Below are 15390 nucleotides of genomic sequence, written 5' to 3'. Positions count from 1 at the left end.
GGATGATGTTTCCCATAATCCTCTGCTTGTCCCTGGCTGAAGACAGGCCCTCCTGCAGAGACAAGGCCAGAACTCTCATTTGATTAAGACTCTATAAGACATAAGTAAAGCCTTTTAATATAAAGGGAAAAAAAAGACAGACACTCAGGAATAACAAAAATAAATATACATAGTAACATAAAACTAGGTATTTACCTATAATTATCTTCATTCCTTCATTTCCGTAATTGTGAGATCCACAGCTCATCCAATAGATTTGAATTTATCCCAATACCAGCCCTTTCTTTAGTTCTCACAGATGAACAAAGTCAAAATCCACAGACTCTATTTTAATTTAGGGCTTAGAACTACCTACTGTGAATTATAGATTAGTCCATTTTGGCGTTCATAACCTAAAGTTAAAACTCAGGTGATTGAATCTACTTTACAGGACGGATACTTTGTTATTCGTGCATCGTTTAGACTGTCTTACAGAAGTTTCATCTGTTTTATTTTCTTAATAGCTGATAATCTTATAAATGGGGTTTAGCTTCAATGTTAGTTGCTTGTGGGTTATTTAACCCTATACTGGATAGTTTCACTTATCTTTAACAAGCATAGCTTACATAAGTAGTTTTCTTTTTTTTGTGTGAGGAAGATCAGCTCTGAGCTAACATCCATGCTAATCCTCCTCTTTTTGCTGAGGAAGACTGGCTCTGAGCTAACATCTATTGCCAATCCTCCTCCTTTTTTTCCCCATAGCCCCAGTAGACAGTTGTATGTCATAGTTGCACATCCTTCTAGTTGCTGTATGTGGGATGCGGCCTCAGCATGGCTGGAGAAGCGGTGTGTCGGTGTGCGCCCGGGATCCGAACCTGGGCCGCCAGTAGCAAAGCGCGTGCACTTAACCGCTAAGCCACGGGGCCGGCCCTACATAAGTAGTTTAACAACTCTTATGTTCCAGTAATTAAGACTTTAAGCTATGCATACATTGCAGTTCAAATATGAATCATGCATAACTCTATCACTAACAGACGTGAGAGAAAGCTTCTCTCCCCAAAAATCTTACATGGGTCCTTAGTTCTTTTTCCACAGAAGAGTAGGAACACGTCAGTTAATGAGGAACATCCTTGGCCTCATCTAAAGGTGCTTCAGCCCCGAAGTTCAAGAACCACTGCCCTCTAGGAAGATCTCCCTCCTTGGTTCCTGGACACCTACACCACGGCAGAGGCCATTTTCCCTCTGAATTCAGCATGATGTCCCAAAGATAGCGAGCTGGTTAGCAGCTGTCCACTCCCTGGCAGTCTTTCCTTCTGAGGCATGTTTTTGTCTGAAGACCTACCTTTCCCCAGATGATCAAAACTGGGACCATCCACCCCTTTCTGAGCCACCTCTGCCCACAGGGGTGTGGCTATGCCCTCCAGCCACAACAGAACATTGCAGAACACACTGCAGGAAGCACATGTATACACAAGGATCACACACAGTGTGTGGACAGGGCTTTTGTTCTAGTGCAGATTTCAACGGAGAGCTCACTAGTTCAACAAAGCTTGAAACCTGTACCTGTGTCATGCTCTCTCAGGATCCAAGGGTACAAGTGATACAATACTACCCAGACCTACCAGTAAAGGCAAACCTTGCAGTGCACAACAGGGACGTGAAAAAAAAAGTCATCCTGGGCCAACAAGAAGAAACAAGGGGGGGGGGGGCTGGCCCTGTGGTGTAGCAGTTAAGTGCACACACCCCACTGCTGGCAGCCCGGGTTCAGATGCCGAGCGTGCACCAATGCACTGCTTTGTCAGGCCACGCTGTGGCAGCGTCCCATATAAAGTGCAGGAAGATGGGCACGGATTTTAGCCCAGGGCCAATCTTCCTCAGCAAAAAAAGAACGGAGGAGGGTCGGCATGTATGTTAGCTCAGGGCTGATCTTTCTCACCAAAAAAAAAAAGGAAGAAACAAGGGAAGTAAAGGGGAAATCAATACTTGAGTCAGGTCAATGGATATGAACTTTCAAGTCAGGTAGACTTGGGCCTGAATCTTTCAGGATTTTCCACCAGCCAGCTGTGGAGCTTTGGGCACATCTGGCCCAGAGGAGGCCTCAACAGATACTTGCTGAATGAAATCCTCTGAGCCAGTTTCCTCATCTGCAAACCAACAGTCATTCCTACCTTGCAGAATTGAGAGGAATAAGTGAGGAAAGACATAGTGCTAAGAAAAACAGACACAAGACACGTGGTACACTGGGCACCAGTGTTCTAATGCAAGTTCTGCCTAAACGGGCAGGAACATTTTCACATCAGTAACAGGACAAGTTCCTGGACTCTGTCTGGGGCACAGTTGGGAGGGACGTGGAGTCAGCAGAGCAGGGCATGGTCAGGATCAGGCACTGAAGTGAGACCAAGGCCCAGAGGGAGCCAGTCCCTGGTGGCTGTTGGGCGGCTCAGACAGCTCCCTGCCTCACCCACCACGGGCCTCCCTGTCCCCTTCTGCCTTCCTGGCTCCTGGCACCCCAAGGCTCCTGGAAGTGTTGCTTCCAGAGCCCCAAAGCAAGCACGAAAGAGCAGACCAGCTCCACAGGCAATAAAAAAATGAGGGTAAGTCGCACCAAGGGTGGGAGTGGAGGACGTAAGGGGGGATTTGTATTGCAGGGAGATCCTCTCAATCTCATCCTGCACCAGTCTGCAGATACCAGGACCCCTACCCCTGGAGCCTATTTCCTAGTTCCAGTTCTCAGCTCCCCAGCACCATCCCCAGCCCCACCCCACTCCAGACCCCAGGGCTCCCTCTTCCTACACTCCTCCCTCCCTGCACAGTCCATTAAGTACTTGAACAGGAATTTCCCCTCATCTAAGAGTTAGTTATTTCTTAAGGGATAGAGAGAGCCAGTCCTCTCCTTCCCATGACCCCACATCCTCATACAAGGTGGCCAGTGATGCCCCTCGGCCAGTGATCTCAAATTGCCCTCCAGAGGCCTATACCCAAGACAGGAAGCTACCTTAGCTGCGCAGTACAGATGACCTTAAATGGAGTTGATAAACAGAAGCATAATTCTGGACTTCCAGCGAGCCTCAGCCCCCTGCCCTGGCTGACCCCCCCCTCCCCAATGCCCCCCTCACCCAGGGTCCCCAGCCCACCCCACAGTTGAGCTGGCCCTGAGGAGTTGCTAGAGCAGCAGCTGGAGCTGTACCAGGCCCTAATGGAAGGGCAAGAAGGGGCCTGGGCTTCCCAAGGCGGTCAAGATCCAGAAGCTGAAGAAAACAGATGAAGAGACACGGAGAGAGCCACAAAGGAGACCCCTAAGATTTTCACAAGTTCCCACTTCACCCTCCAGCACTGGAAATACTGCGCACCAGCACCCCTGAGCCCTTCCATCAGAAACATCCCAGCCTCTCCCAGGCCACTAAGAAAAACGGAAGACAGCTCCACAAAGGGCCAGAAATTGGAAAGTAGTGGGGAGCCAGGGCCTCTGCAGTCTTTGTAGTCGCATCCCCCACTTTGACCCCTCCCGTTGACCTCTGCCCCACAGCAGGGCACACAGTCCTTCCAGGAATATACCCTGGATCATGCCCTAAAATAACCTCACCCCAAAACCAATAAAGGCACGGAGCGCTTACAGACACCACAGACGCATGTGTTTTTTAGTTTTGTTAAAAAAAGTTCTGACAAATCAGGAAATGGGGGTTTAGGAGTGGTGGTGATGCAAAAGAGGGAAGCCATGGGGTGGGGGTTGTAGGTTGTCAGGGGTAGGTGGCAGTAGTGTCTCCTTCACCCCCAGGCCTGGTGTCGTCACCTAAAGAGGGACAGCTGTCACATTCCAGAATGGGTGGGTAAGTCCTCTACCGCGTCTGTTCAACTGAAGAGAAAACATGGCACAGTTAGAATAAGACATGGAAAAGAAAAAGCAAGGTTGGCAGAAACACACACCACCATACATGTGGATGTCTGTGTGGTGTGTGGGTTCAGAGGAATGACTTCAGAGAGGGGAAAAATAAACAACCTGACAAGAAAGGGACCCCCGTTGAGGTCAACTAAACATCCCAACAGGGCACCAAGGCCAGGGGGTCAAGAAGTTGTCAAGTGCCCATTATGCAGCAGAGGCTTTATGTACATAATAGGATTTAAGACAAACACACTGAACAACAAAGGGAATCTAAAGAGTTGGGGAGCCAGTTTCATGACATCAATACTCACTGTAGGAGGAGATGTCTATCTCATCAGGCAGCTCACTAATATTGACCTCAAAGCGATCCTGCACATCATTGAGGATCTTGGCATCATTCTCATCTGACACAAATGTGATGGCCAAGCCCTTGGTGCCAAACCGGCCTGCTCTGGCCACCTGGAAGGAAACAGACGATAGAACTACAAGACTCTAAATAGGGAAGACACCCAAAAAGAGGGATGAAGATGTAAGGCATGAAAAGATACAGAAAATAAGCAAGTGGGGGAGGACACTGAGTGTGGGGCTTACCCGATGCAGGTAGGTGTCGGAATCCTCAGGCATGTCGTAGTTAAAGGCAATGTTCACCCTCTCGATGTCCATGCCTCGGCCAAACAGATTGGTCGCCACAAGAATTCGTCGTTGAAAATCTTTAAACTGCTGATACCGAGAAAGCCTTTATGAGAAAGGAAATTAGAAAAATGTTGAGAGTCCCTTCTCTCAGTGGCATCTTTCCTCCCAAGGACACAACACATCTTCCCCAACTCACCTCTCCTCCTGGGGCATCCCACGGTGGATGGCAATGGCTGGGAAGTTCTGCTCCACCAGGAGCTGGGCCAGGGCAATGCAACGCTGCACAGACTTCACAAAAATCACCACCTGTGTGTGTGTGAGTGAGAAGGGGGATGTGGGTTCATGGGTGTGTGTGAGAGAGATTACGTTCGAGAGAGGAGTTTTCAGTTACACTCTTCTAAAGGAATTCCTTAGTCCCCATCACATATTTGCTCTTCTGTTCTTAATATCATTTGGCCTCCCTCTCTCAGCTGATTTTTCCTAAGCAGACATGTCACAGAGAAAGTGCAGATAACAGTAACTGAAACTACCAGACATGTTAGGAGATAAGGATGAGGCTACCTCATAAAAACGTGATAAAAATTAGAACTGAGGTCTACAAAGACAATGACCAATATTCCTGCTCATCAAAACAAACATAAGCAACCTACCCCACTTCTAGAAAATAGTTTTTAGTGCAAATAAACCACACAAGTATAGTGATGGAACACTTCTCCTCAGTGAGAAACAGAACAAACAAATTTAAGAACCTAACAGGCTCAAAATATTTCGAGACTTTTACAAACTTATTTAAAGTCTTCAAGGGTTTTATATTTTGAGGTTTACTTACTGAAGTTTTTATTTACTGAGGACGTGTCTGTGCCAGCCATGGAACAGAAAAGTAGTTCCCACCTTGCTCACGCTCAGCCCCCAAAGACATTTATATTCTCATTTAAGAGCATCTCTCCACCATTCTCTCAAATCACATATGTGGTTTCCTCAATAAAAGGGTACTTAATATAGGCTTCTGCTACAGATGGAGACGTGCTCATCTCCCTACTGGACGCTAACAACTGACCTGGTTGAACTCAAGGACATCCAAAAGGTCAAAGAGCTTCCGGTTCTTCTCGTTGTCCTTCAGTTTCACGTAGTACTGCTGCAACCCGTGCAGCGTCAGCTTCGTCTCATCATCCACGAAGATCTCCATTGGCTGGGGGGGAGGGGGAGGAAGGGGGTGGGGAACGGGAGGAGGGCAGAGTGGGGGGGTTAAACCTGGGGGGGGTGGAGGAAGTTGATCTCCAATACACCCCATGGGGGGAGATGGGGAGAAAAGAGAAGACTGAAAACCACACCCCACCCCCAAAAATAGCCACGTTAATGTGATCTCTTCCACATTAGACATAATTTCCTTTCTATCAGTTGAGTTTTAAGACTGCCCAATTGAAAACTGTCAAGGGAAGGGAACTTTTCAGAGAGGAAAAGGAGCAGTGAGTGAAACCACCCAATGGCAAGATGCCATCACCTCAAATGGAGGTGGTGGAGGAAGAAAACAGTGGGAGATGATTCTCAAAGAGAAAACATGATCCAAATTCCTGGGAAATGATGAGAAAACTATCAGAGCTGGTGATAAGAATATTGGAGAGAGGACAAGGACTGCTCTACTTGAGTACTCTCTCAACTAGGAGAATCATACACACATCAAAAGGGTGGATGTCTTTAAGATCACAACGCTGCAGTGGACATGACCAAAATGTCATGAAAGGACAAGCAAAAACTACTCAAAGTGAGTAACAACCTGCCCTCAGACCACAAGGGAATAGTTTTAGATGAGATTGGTCTCTGAACTAAGAGTCAAACCAACTATAGTGTTACATGGACAGTATCAATAAGTAGTGCTAACAAATTCAGAGCAGCAGACATGCATTCATCTTAAAAAAAGAAAAAAACAACCATAACCCTTGAAGGGGAGGAAGGTAGCATGAAAAAGAGAAATTGACACAAGACTCAACTCCAGAGCCCAATTCTCCTAGCACTCTTCACTAATTTGGGGCACACAGTTAACGTGAAGACCCAGGGTCAAGATTTGGGGAAAGGATGTATGTGTGTCACGGGAGAAAACCAGAAACCCAATCCCAAAAGGCAGGCTAGCAAAGGCAGGCTTTCCAAAGAGAAGTCCATGGCTGCCTTCAAATCTAACTCCAGTACAGATAAAGAGTTATCATCCCACAGGAAGGAACAGAGCAAGGAGGGAAGGGACACACTCCACTGCTCATACAACGGGCCCCACCTAGCCCCAAACCCTAACACCCACCTGGCTTCATCCAAGTGGAGCTCATCGCTTTACCTTTCCCATATCCCTCTCCTCTGAGTATTACAAAAAGATTTAAAAAAAGAAAAAAATCTACCACCCCATTCAGGACACCCCTCCCCCCAACACATATGGGGGGAAATGGGGAGCACAGCACGCCTTGGGTTCAGGAAAAAAACCAGGAACAGAAAAAGAGGCTGGTTTGGTCCTCAGCTTCCTGGGCAGGTTTCCGCGCAGCCTCCGCTGCCGCCATCCACCGCTGGGTGCCGTCCACATTTCCCCCGCCGCGCCATGGTGCTTCTCTGCCGCCGGCTCACATCAACCGAGGTTCCAGATGGGTGCAAGGAGGTATGGATGGGAAGGTGCAGGGGATTGGGGATTGAGGTGCCAAAGGCCCCCACCCCTGGAGGTGGGGAGGGAGCGGATTCGTTTGTGTTGTTTGCTCTTCTTTCGGACATGCCCTGCCATCTGTCTGTCCCTCTCTTGCTCTCCTGCCACCGGGAGGTTGAGTTTTGGGGAGCAGAAGGCTCCAGTTGAATGCTCGATGCCACCTTGAGGATGCGTGGCTGTAGGGGGTGTGTAGGAGACAATGGGTGGGTGGTAGGGCAGAAAAGCCTGCCCTCCCCCAAAAAGGGAGAAGAGGTTCAAAAATGCTATGATTGAAAAAAAAAAAGTCGAACACTACCCGCTCTCACGTTAACCCGATCAAGTCTTCCGGAGTTTCCCTGGCGCCCGCGCAGACCCTAACACTAGCTGTCTCTGCCTCTGTGTGTTTCTTCAAGGAGTCATCACTCCCAGATGGGCACATGCCCCCTTCTTGGTACTTGAAGGACAAGGGAGTCTGGAGGAAGAGGGCGCGGAAGTGGGGGAGGCAGCGGACGGGGAGTGGAGGGAGAGAAGGTATAAGGGTATTTACGTCTTGCATGAACTTGCGGCAGACTGGACGGATCTCTTTGCTCAAGGTAGCACTGAACATCATGACCTGCTTCTCATGGGGGGTCATGCGAAAAATTTCCTGGACATCCCGACGCATGTCTACAAGATAAAGGAAAAAATTTATAGGAGAAAAGAAGCCTATGTCATAAACAAAAACCAGAGATAGGATTCAATGAGGTGAAGACTGCTGGAAATGGGTAAGCAAGAGAGTCATTTCAGGAAAAGATTTGCTCAGGTCTGTCTCTCTCTACTCTATTTTCTCCGACACCATAAAATCTCATCCATAGTAGTAACACAATGGAAAGAGCAATTAATTTGGAATAAACATTTGGGGTCAGATGCCAACTCTGTGTGTTTTAACCAGGTAAGACATACAATGACAAAACCCCAAAGCTCCCAACTACAAAATGGGGATAAAGCCCACTGCAGGACTCACAAGGTAAGACCTTTGAAAAATGTTTTACAAGACCTTTCTCCCTACTCCTCTCTCCTCAAGCTCCAGCTGTTTACAAATATTTCTCACCTACTACCTTCCAGCTGTTAAGAGTTCATTCCATGTTTCGTCTGGATCACACTTTCCTATCCAATCAGGCAAATATGACATCTCTACCTGGAGCCCACCTTACAGCTCACCATCTAGAATAGCCAAAGACCATGTGGAATGACTTGTCCCTGGGGCTATGCCCATCCCTACATTCTCACTCACCAAATCTGAGGGTTTTTTTTTTTTTTTTTGATGAGGAAGATTGGCCCTGAGCTAACGTCTGTTGCCAATCTTCCCATTTTGCTTGAGGAAGATTGCCCCTGAGCTAACATCTGTGCCAATCTTCCTCTATTTTGTATATAGGACACCACCACAGCATGGTTGGATGAGTGGTACGTAGGTCCATGCCTAGGATCTGAACCGGTGAACCCCAGCCCACCCAAGCAGAGCACACAAACTTAACCACTAAGCCACCAGGTCAGCCCCCAAATTTGAGTTCTTACAGAAAATTTTCTTTTCTTAACCCCACTTAGCACACTAGAATACCACGCCACACAAACCCCCACAAACATTCTCCACACTTATTGTAGAACTTAAGTCTAGCCATTTATTCAGCTATAAATTCTGATAATCTGTTATGCTGAGGATGCCAGAGGGGCAGACTGTCCCCTCCTTCAATTTAAGATCTCCCCTATGACACCCAGTATGGGAATCTAAAAAGGAAAGGGTGGTGGTGTGACTGATGCCCAAGATGAACAAAGTCCCTCCACTCAAAGATAAAGAAACATCTATCACAGGAAGAAAGAACAAGACATCCTTCTCCCTGATCACCAAGCCTGCTTAAAAAGCATTAACAAAGACCATCCAGGGAAGCCAGAGCCATCAGTCATGGGTGATAGATTAAGAGTCGTCCTGGCACTGAAGTGCTTCTGTATCAAACAAACATCATTTGGCTCCAAAGGGCAACTCCCAGATCACTAGCACAGGCCCAGCACTGCCACTCACCGAGCTGTTCAAGCATCTTATCACATTCATCCAAGATAAAGTGTTTAATGTGTTTGAGGTTGAGGCTCTTATTTCGAGCCAGGGCTAGGATGCGGCCAGGGGTCCCCACGACGATATGTGGGCAGTTCTTCTTCAGCACCTCTTCATCCTTCTTGATAGACAGACCACCAAAAAACACTGCGACCTGCCAACCAAGGAAGAAAAGAAAGAGTGTCTCACAAGGAAGGAAAGATTCCAATCTCCCCACAGTTTCTGACCCTCTCGGTTTGATCTAAAACAATTCTTAGAACGTTTCAGAGCTAAAAGGAGCATCAGGGGGTCAGCCTCAGTGGCCTAGTGGTTAAGTTCAGCACACTCCACTTTGACGGCCTGGGTTCAGTTCCCAGGCAGGGACCTACACCACTTGTCAGTGGCCATGCTGTGGCAGTGGCCCACATACAAAATAGAGGAAGAGTGGCAAAAGATGGCAGCTCAGGGCAAATCTTCCTCAGCAAAATAAAAAAAAAAAGAAACATTAGAGGTCACCTAACCTCAAATTCTTATTACGTCCCCCAAACACTGAAGCTAAGAAACAAAAGTGACTTGCTCAAAGTTATGTGGCTAATCAGGGCAGTCAGGACTAGCATTTAGTTCTTCTGACTCAATCTAACAGTCTTCCTTCCTGTGACTCTAAGGTCTGGCTTCCTTTTAAGAATGCGGACAGCAAGAAATCAGCAGAGTGTCAAGTACCACAAAAAGTTCATGGAACATCAAGTTTTCCTAACTGAACCCAGATTTTTAAACTCCTTTGCATAAACCCTATGAAATTACTGATTCACGCTGAAAGTATTCCTCTGTGTTAAAACCATTAAGGAAATGGTTGTTGAGGATCCGGCCTAAGTACAGTACCAAACAACACCAGAAACTGCTTTCTAGTTTCAAGGGGGGTAAAGATTAATCAAGGTATCAGACTGTCATGACCCCTATTCTATCGTAAACCTAAAATCACTAACTGTGGGACAACCAGGTTTGCCACTAACAGGAGGTACACAGCATCACCTATGAAGAATTCTTGCCAAAAATGTTTAATTTGAATCAGTTAAGCTTTCAAATATAAATTTCAGTTTACAGGAAACACTGGGAAGAAAGAATAAGTTAAAAAACACCGTAAGGGAGTAACCACACAAATCCAGAGGTAGGACATTCTGTTGAACTAGCCCAGCCTCTTCAACAAGTCACCGTAGCATAATTTTGAACAAAAGTAAGACTAATAAGAACATGTCACGACAATCTGTGTTTGATCTTGACACCAAGAACATTCTCTTATGAGTGGCACAAGGGTAATGAGTTGGACTTATACAGGAGGAATTGCAATCCTAGCTCACTACTGAGCTCAACAATGCCCATTTCCACAGTTGTAACAATGGAACTGTTTCCTGGTTTTCAACTATTAGAATTAACCCAGACAAGACTGGTCCGTGAAAGGACAGAAAATAAATGCTGCTGACACTGACAATTTAAAAACAGAGGTATACATAACAAAGACACATACATATATATGTGGCATTCAGATCATATTTAAACAATTAAAATTAACCATTTTCAAATAGTGTGAGAAACAATAGCATAAACAAGCTAAATAATCTTTCATGAAAAGAAGTCAAAAATGCCTATAAGTTAATGAATTGAGAAACTGGTTTCACAGAACCATTAGAACTAAAAAGGTTAAAAGCCATTCCCTTCTGTGAAGTGGAATTAGAGGCGGGAGGAACAAATCTTTTCATTACGAGGCCTTCCAGATTACTGAAGCATTTTTACCATGCACAGCTACTACTACTACTACTTCAGGTTTTAAGAAATTATTTTTAGTTTAGGGCTATGACTCAAACATTCCTAGTCCCCTTTAAAATATAAAATAATGATAAAGAGAGGGGAAAATTATAACAATCTGAACAAAAGTACTGTTCTTCACCCCATCCTAGCCAGGAGAATAGGAAAGTATATACATCACTGCCTCTCAAACTCCAATTACCTGGGGATCTTGCGAGAATGCATATTCATACTAGTAGGTCTGGGGTGGGACCCATATAATCTGCATTTCCAACAGGCTCCCAAATGATGCTGAAACTACTGATCTGGGAACCACACCATAAATATCAAGGTTATAAACTGGAAAACAAGTCAAGCCAACTCTGTTGTGGCCCCAAGACATCTTCCAATTTTCTGGCATTTTAAAGAAACCTCAAAACTCACACCACGCTAGAGATGTTTCAGAGCTTCCAGCCTTCTCTTGCCACACACCCCAAAATTTTCAAACTGTCAACCAAAGCACAGTGAAATGATTCAAAGTCAGTAAAAAAAAGTAGTAGGCACAAGGGTGGTCCTGTGGTAAAACCCCTCCATAGCCCAATCAAGCAGTTTCCTGCTACAGAGGCATATTTACAGAATGTGTTAAAAACCAAGGCAAACTAAAGTCTCTCCAAAATTAAAATATAGCAAGCACCTCTGAAACTATAGAGCATATCCAAATGAGCCCTGGAATGTAAATCTCTTGTACACCAAAGGTTGCGGGAACTCACTATTACACGTAACTGAAGTTCATGTGTAGGTACTTAACATCTGTGGGACATGAAGACTGCTGATCTACAAGTCTCTGATGCCTCCAACTCCCCACACCCTCACTGTCCCAGGTCTCTATCATGGCTTACCTTGACGTTGGGCATGTATTTAGAGAACCGCTCATATTCCTTGCTGATCTGAAAAGCCAACTCCCGAGTGTGACACATCACCAGCACAGACACCTTGGGGGGGAAGGAAATGGAGACATACAGTATATCCCTTCACTATCCCCTCTCGGGTAGTGATTGTCACAAAAGCACACCATAAACGGCAGATCATAAATGACTTCAATTCTGAAATCTAAATCGTTAACCCCGTGATTATTACAGAATGTTCCACATGGCTATCAGTCAACGGTGATAGAGGTCATCTTAGCACCAAGCACTCATACAGCACATCACGTAACTGAGACAAAAACACTCTTCCTGAAAATTTCTAACCAAAATGCCTTCCCCAGCACTCTCCAAGTTTACCTGCCCAGTAACTGGTTCCAGCTGTTGCAGTGTGGCCAGCACAAACACTGCCGTCTTTCCCATGCCTGACTTGGCCTGGCATAGTACATCCATTCCCAGAATGGCCTGAGGGATGCACTCATGCTGGACTAGAAGTAGGAAAAAAAAGATAAATTACACTTCAGTCTCCCGATATTCCACAACCCTTTTCACCACGTCAAACCCATTTCTCACCACTCAATTCTTAAGTGGTTTCTGTAAACTTCCAGACCGTTTCTACCTCTCTGCTCCCTCAAGCAAATTCATCCCAAAATCAGACCCTCCTAGTTCCTTCTAGCTTTAGCCTCTTCCAGCCCCAGGCTCCCCCGTCCTGTTAACAAACCCTCTTGCACCTACCAACAGCTCACCTTTGGTGCTCTTGGCTCTGTCCTTATTTTCCTTAAGCTATAACAATCATGACAGCTGAGTGCCTGCCACAGGCCATTTCTCCTACTTAGGTTGCCATGCGATGGGTCATGTAACGTTGCAACCTTGGACAAAATGAAGGACTTCGTACCTGACGCAGAAGCCAGCCATCTTTAGACCAGCCATAAAGGTTTCCAGAGATCAGAGTTGGCCTGGCTCAAGAGGGGCACTAAAGGTCCAATTAGCCCCGCTCTGGAAATTTAAAATTAGAAGTCAAAGTGACAAAATTAAAAACAAGCAAATAAGGAGAAAAGCCAGTTACAAGAATGAACGGCAGACCTCTAAGTTGCTTTGAATCACCAGCACTTTCATGCTATCATGAATGAAAAATCGACCTCCATATACCTCTTCTACTGCTAAAATAGGAGAATCCTTCCTTATTTCCTGGTCCATCCTAAATTTAAATCTGTATCACCTAAGGAACCATGAACTCATCTGTTTCTTGTATCCTTAAAGAACCTAATGAGTACTCTATGCTCAACAGAAAATTTACCTTCTGATGGATGCTCAAAGCCACAGTCAACAATGGCCCGGAGCAGCTCTGGCTTGAGCAGGAAGTCACGAAAGCCAGAGCTGTGGATGGAGACATAGGAGCCCTTGACATCCTTCTTGGCAGGGGCCTCAGCCCCGTCTCCCCCAGCTGCTGTCTCTACCTCATCGTCTTCATAGTCCAAGAGCTCATTGTCCACATCATTCTCTGCCATAACTAGGCCGGCAGGGAGAGAAGGGGAGGGTCTCTGGATGGGCTGACGCAGAATAAGCGAAAACAAGGGAGGAGAGTGGGGCTTGAGGAGCAGTAGAGGAAAAGAAACAATAGTTTCTGACAGAAGAGCTAGGAAAAAAAAACAGATGGAAGACTTATCAGTCATGAGCAGAGCCTTCAACCACCTCTTTTCCATCCCCACACTCTTCCCACTTAAACTTGAAACATTCCACCGAATCTATGAAACCTTAGCCGAGAAAAAAAAGTAACAAAGAAACACAAAACATAAAAGCAAAGGTCATCCAAGGAATGAGAAAAGTGGTTCCAGGGGAGGTGGTTAGGACACAGGTTCCCAACAAGATTAGGATCAGAATAGCAGAAACCAGAAAGCTGAAAGGGGAACACCTGCTTATAAATTCCTGATCTGTAAATTAACAATATTGAGAAAAAGAAAAATACTTAATGAAAAGCAGAATGCGACTAATGACTTACGGGAGTGGAGAATGGAGATGACAAGACGAAAACAACTCCTGAAAAATCCTCGAAAACCTTGTGCTTCCCTATAATCTCAAAATGCCAACCCCTAATACAGCAGCCATCAGTCAAGGGTGATAGATTAAGGTCATCATCGCGCAAAGCGCTCACTTCTCAAAATGAAAACATCATGTGGCTGCCATCCACCTCCCACAGCTCTCCAGCCTCCCACTCCTCAGTATCTCCTTCTGGTGCTTAAGGAAGCGCCGTGTAATTTAATCGCGGGGGGGGGGGGTGGTAAGAGAAATGCCTCGGTCGGAAAAAAGTATTCATCTCTCCTTCGTACAATGAGTAAGGCAAGCAATATAGTAAGAGAAAAAGAAGTATCCTCGCTCCGGCTTTAACAGAACCTTTACTAAGTGGTCTCACATCACCGTTGCGTTACTTCTCAGGTGAGACACCTTTCCGAAAAACACACAACGACACCACTCGTAAACCATTTGGAAAGTGCTCCAAATAAAGGCGGGCAAGTCGAGATAAAAAAGGTCCAACTAGGCCCAGAAGGTGGCTCCTCCTATTCCAACCGCGGGCCGAGCAAGAACCCAGAGATACGAGGGAAGATGAGTAGAGCCCCGCCCTCTGCAAATGCCAAGGACCCGAGGACAGCCCGCGCCGCCTCTCAGCGTCGCTGGGACCTCTGGTAAACCAGGTACTCACCGGAGAAGCCGGGAGCAAAGGAAACACAATGGCGCCGGGGCCACCATCTTGGATTGCCCCCCCCCTCCGCCAGCTTCCCTACCTCCCCCAGAAGCTCTTTGCTCCCCAAAGGGATGCAAGCGATGGAAATAATGACCCAACTAGGCTCCAGTGACCAGGCAATAGCCTGTGCAAGGGGTATCAGGAGCCCATGAGACACGACGGCCACAGAGAAACGCAGATGGAGGCGGATGGTACTGAAGACCAAAGTTTACCTGAGCAAGACGAGCGTGTATGGCGGCAGCAAGAGTAACGAAAGAGGGAATCTGCCTTCACTTCCGGTTCCCGGCTTCCCTATACTCTGGCCTCCCGCCTTCTCGGCGGCCAGCGCGCAGGCGCGAGGGACCGGACTAAGGACCTTCTGCGGTTCTCTAGTTCCCGCGCGCTCCGGGGTTGCCTTTAGAAAATGCCTGTCTGAAATTTTTTTCAAAAGCCACTTTTAACTTCTCCGCTATTGCCAGTAACAAAAGGCATAAAGGAAACTAGCATCCCCTCACACTGTTATCTTCTTCTTCTTGTCTTATCCTTCTCCACGCCCCTCACCTCTTCGTTTAGGGTCTTGCCACGCAGGTCTTATCTCTGGCCATCCCTCCGTGGACGCAGAAGAAATAAGGGTGGCGAGGGGGCTGCGAGTTCCCACGGGGTCCTTGATCCAGTAGTCAAGGTGACCTGGGGGCGTCAGCCCTGGAGCTATGGAACCTCCCCGGCCCTAGCTGAGAAGAAATGAGCCGTGCTTGG

The 15390-nt window shown here is 46.6% G+C and overlaps 1 protein-coding gene and 3 non-coding genes across 4 annotated transcripts; all 4 read right to left on the bottom strand.

Moving 5' to 3' along the window:
• Positions 1–3611: 3611 nt before the first annotated feature.
• DDX39B (DExD-box helicase 39B) lies at positions 3612–14956 on the bottom strand. The gene is made up of 11 exons (XM_058554794.1): positions 14868–14956; positions 13213–13551; positions 12276–12403; positions 11892–11984; positions 9205–9388; positions 7696–7814; positions 5550–5681; positions 4689–4798; positions 4451–4595; positions 4171–4318; positions 3612–3832 (listed from the first exon to the last, which is right to left on the bottom strand). Exons 2-11 carry the CDS (start codon positions 13421–13423, stop codon positions 3816–3818), a joined length of 1287 nt encoding a protein of 428 aa, XP_058410777.1. The 5' UTR covers positions 13424–13551; positions 14868–14956; the 3' UTR covers positions 3612–3815.
• On the bottom strand, positions 9077–9153 carry LOC131414286 (small nucleolar RNA SNORD83). The gene has a single exon (XR_009222176.1). It is a non-coding gene; the product is annotated as a small nucleolar RNA SNORD83 (small nucleolar RNA).
• LOC131414287 (small nucleolar RNA SNORD83) lies at positions 12144–12208 on the bottom strand. Its single transcript, XR_009222177.1, has one exon. It is a non-coding gene; the product is annotated as a small nucleolar RNA SNORD83 (small nucleolar RNA).
• On the bottom strand, positions 14016–14093 carry LOC131414285 (small nucleolar RNA SNORD83). Its single transcript, XR_009222175.1, has one exon. It is a non-coding gene; the product is annotated as a small nucleolar RNA SNORD83 (small nucleolar RNA).
• Positions 14957–15390: the final 434 nt, after the last annotated feature.

Source organism: Diceros bicornis, chromosome 14 (assembly GCF_020826845.1).
Source record: "Diceros bicornis minor isolate mBicDic1 chromosome 14, mDicBic1.mat.cur, whole genome shotgun sequence".
Lineage (NCBI taxonomy): Eukaryota > Metazoa > Chordata > Mammalia > Perissodactyla > Rhinocerotidae > Diceros > Diceros bicornis.
The sequence above is the reverse complement of the archived record's forward strand: the minus strand, read 5'-3'. Positions and strand labels throughout refer to the sequence as shown.

What these genes read in the sequence shown, in the direction of transcription:
- DDX39B (XM_058554794.1), bottom strand. Translation starts at nt 13,423, where the DNA reads ATGGCAGAGAATGATGTGGACAATGAGCTCTTGGACTATGAAGACGAT. An exon ending in GCCGCAAGTTCATGCAAGAC is followed by an intron (nt 5,682 to 7,695) that starts GTAAATACCCTT and finishes CCTCCCCCCCAG; the next exon opens with CCAATGGAGATCTTCGTGGA. An exon ending in GGGATGCCCCAGGAGGAGAG is followed by an intron (nt 4,596 to 4,688) that starts GTGAGTTGGGGA and finishes TTTCTCATAAAG; the next exon opens with GCTTTCTCGGTATCAGCAGT.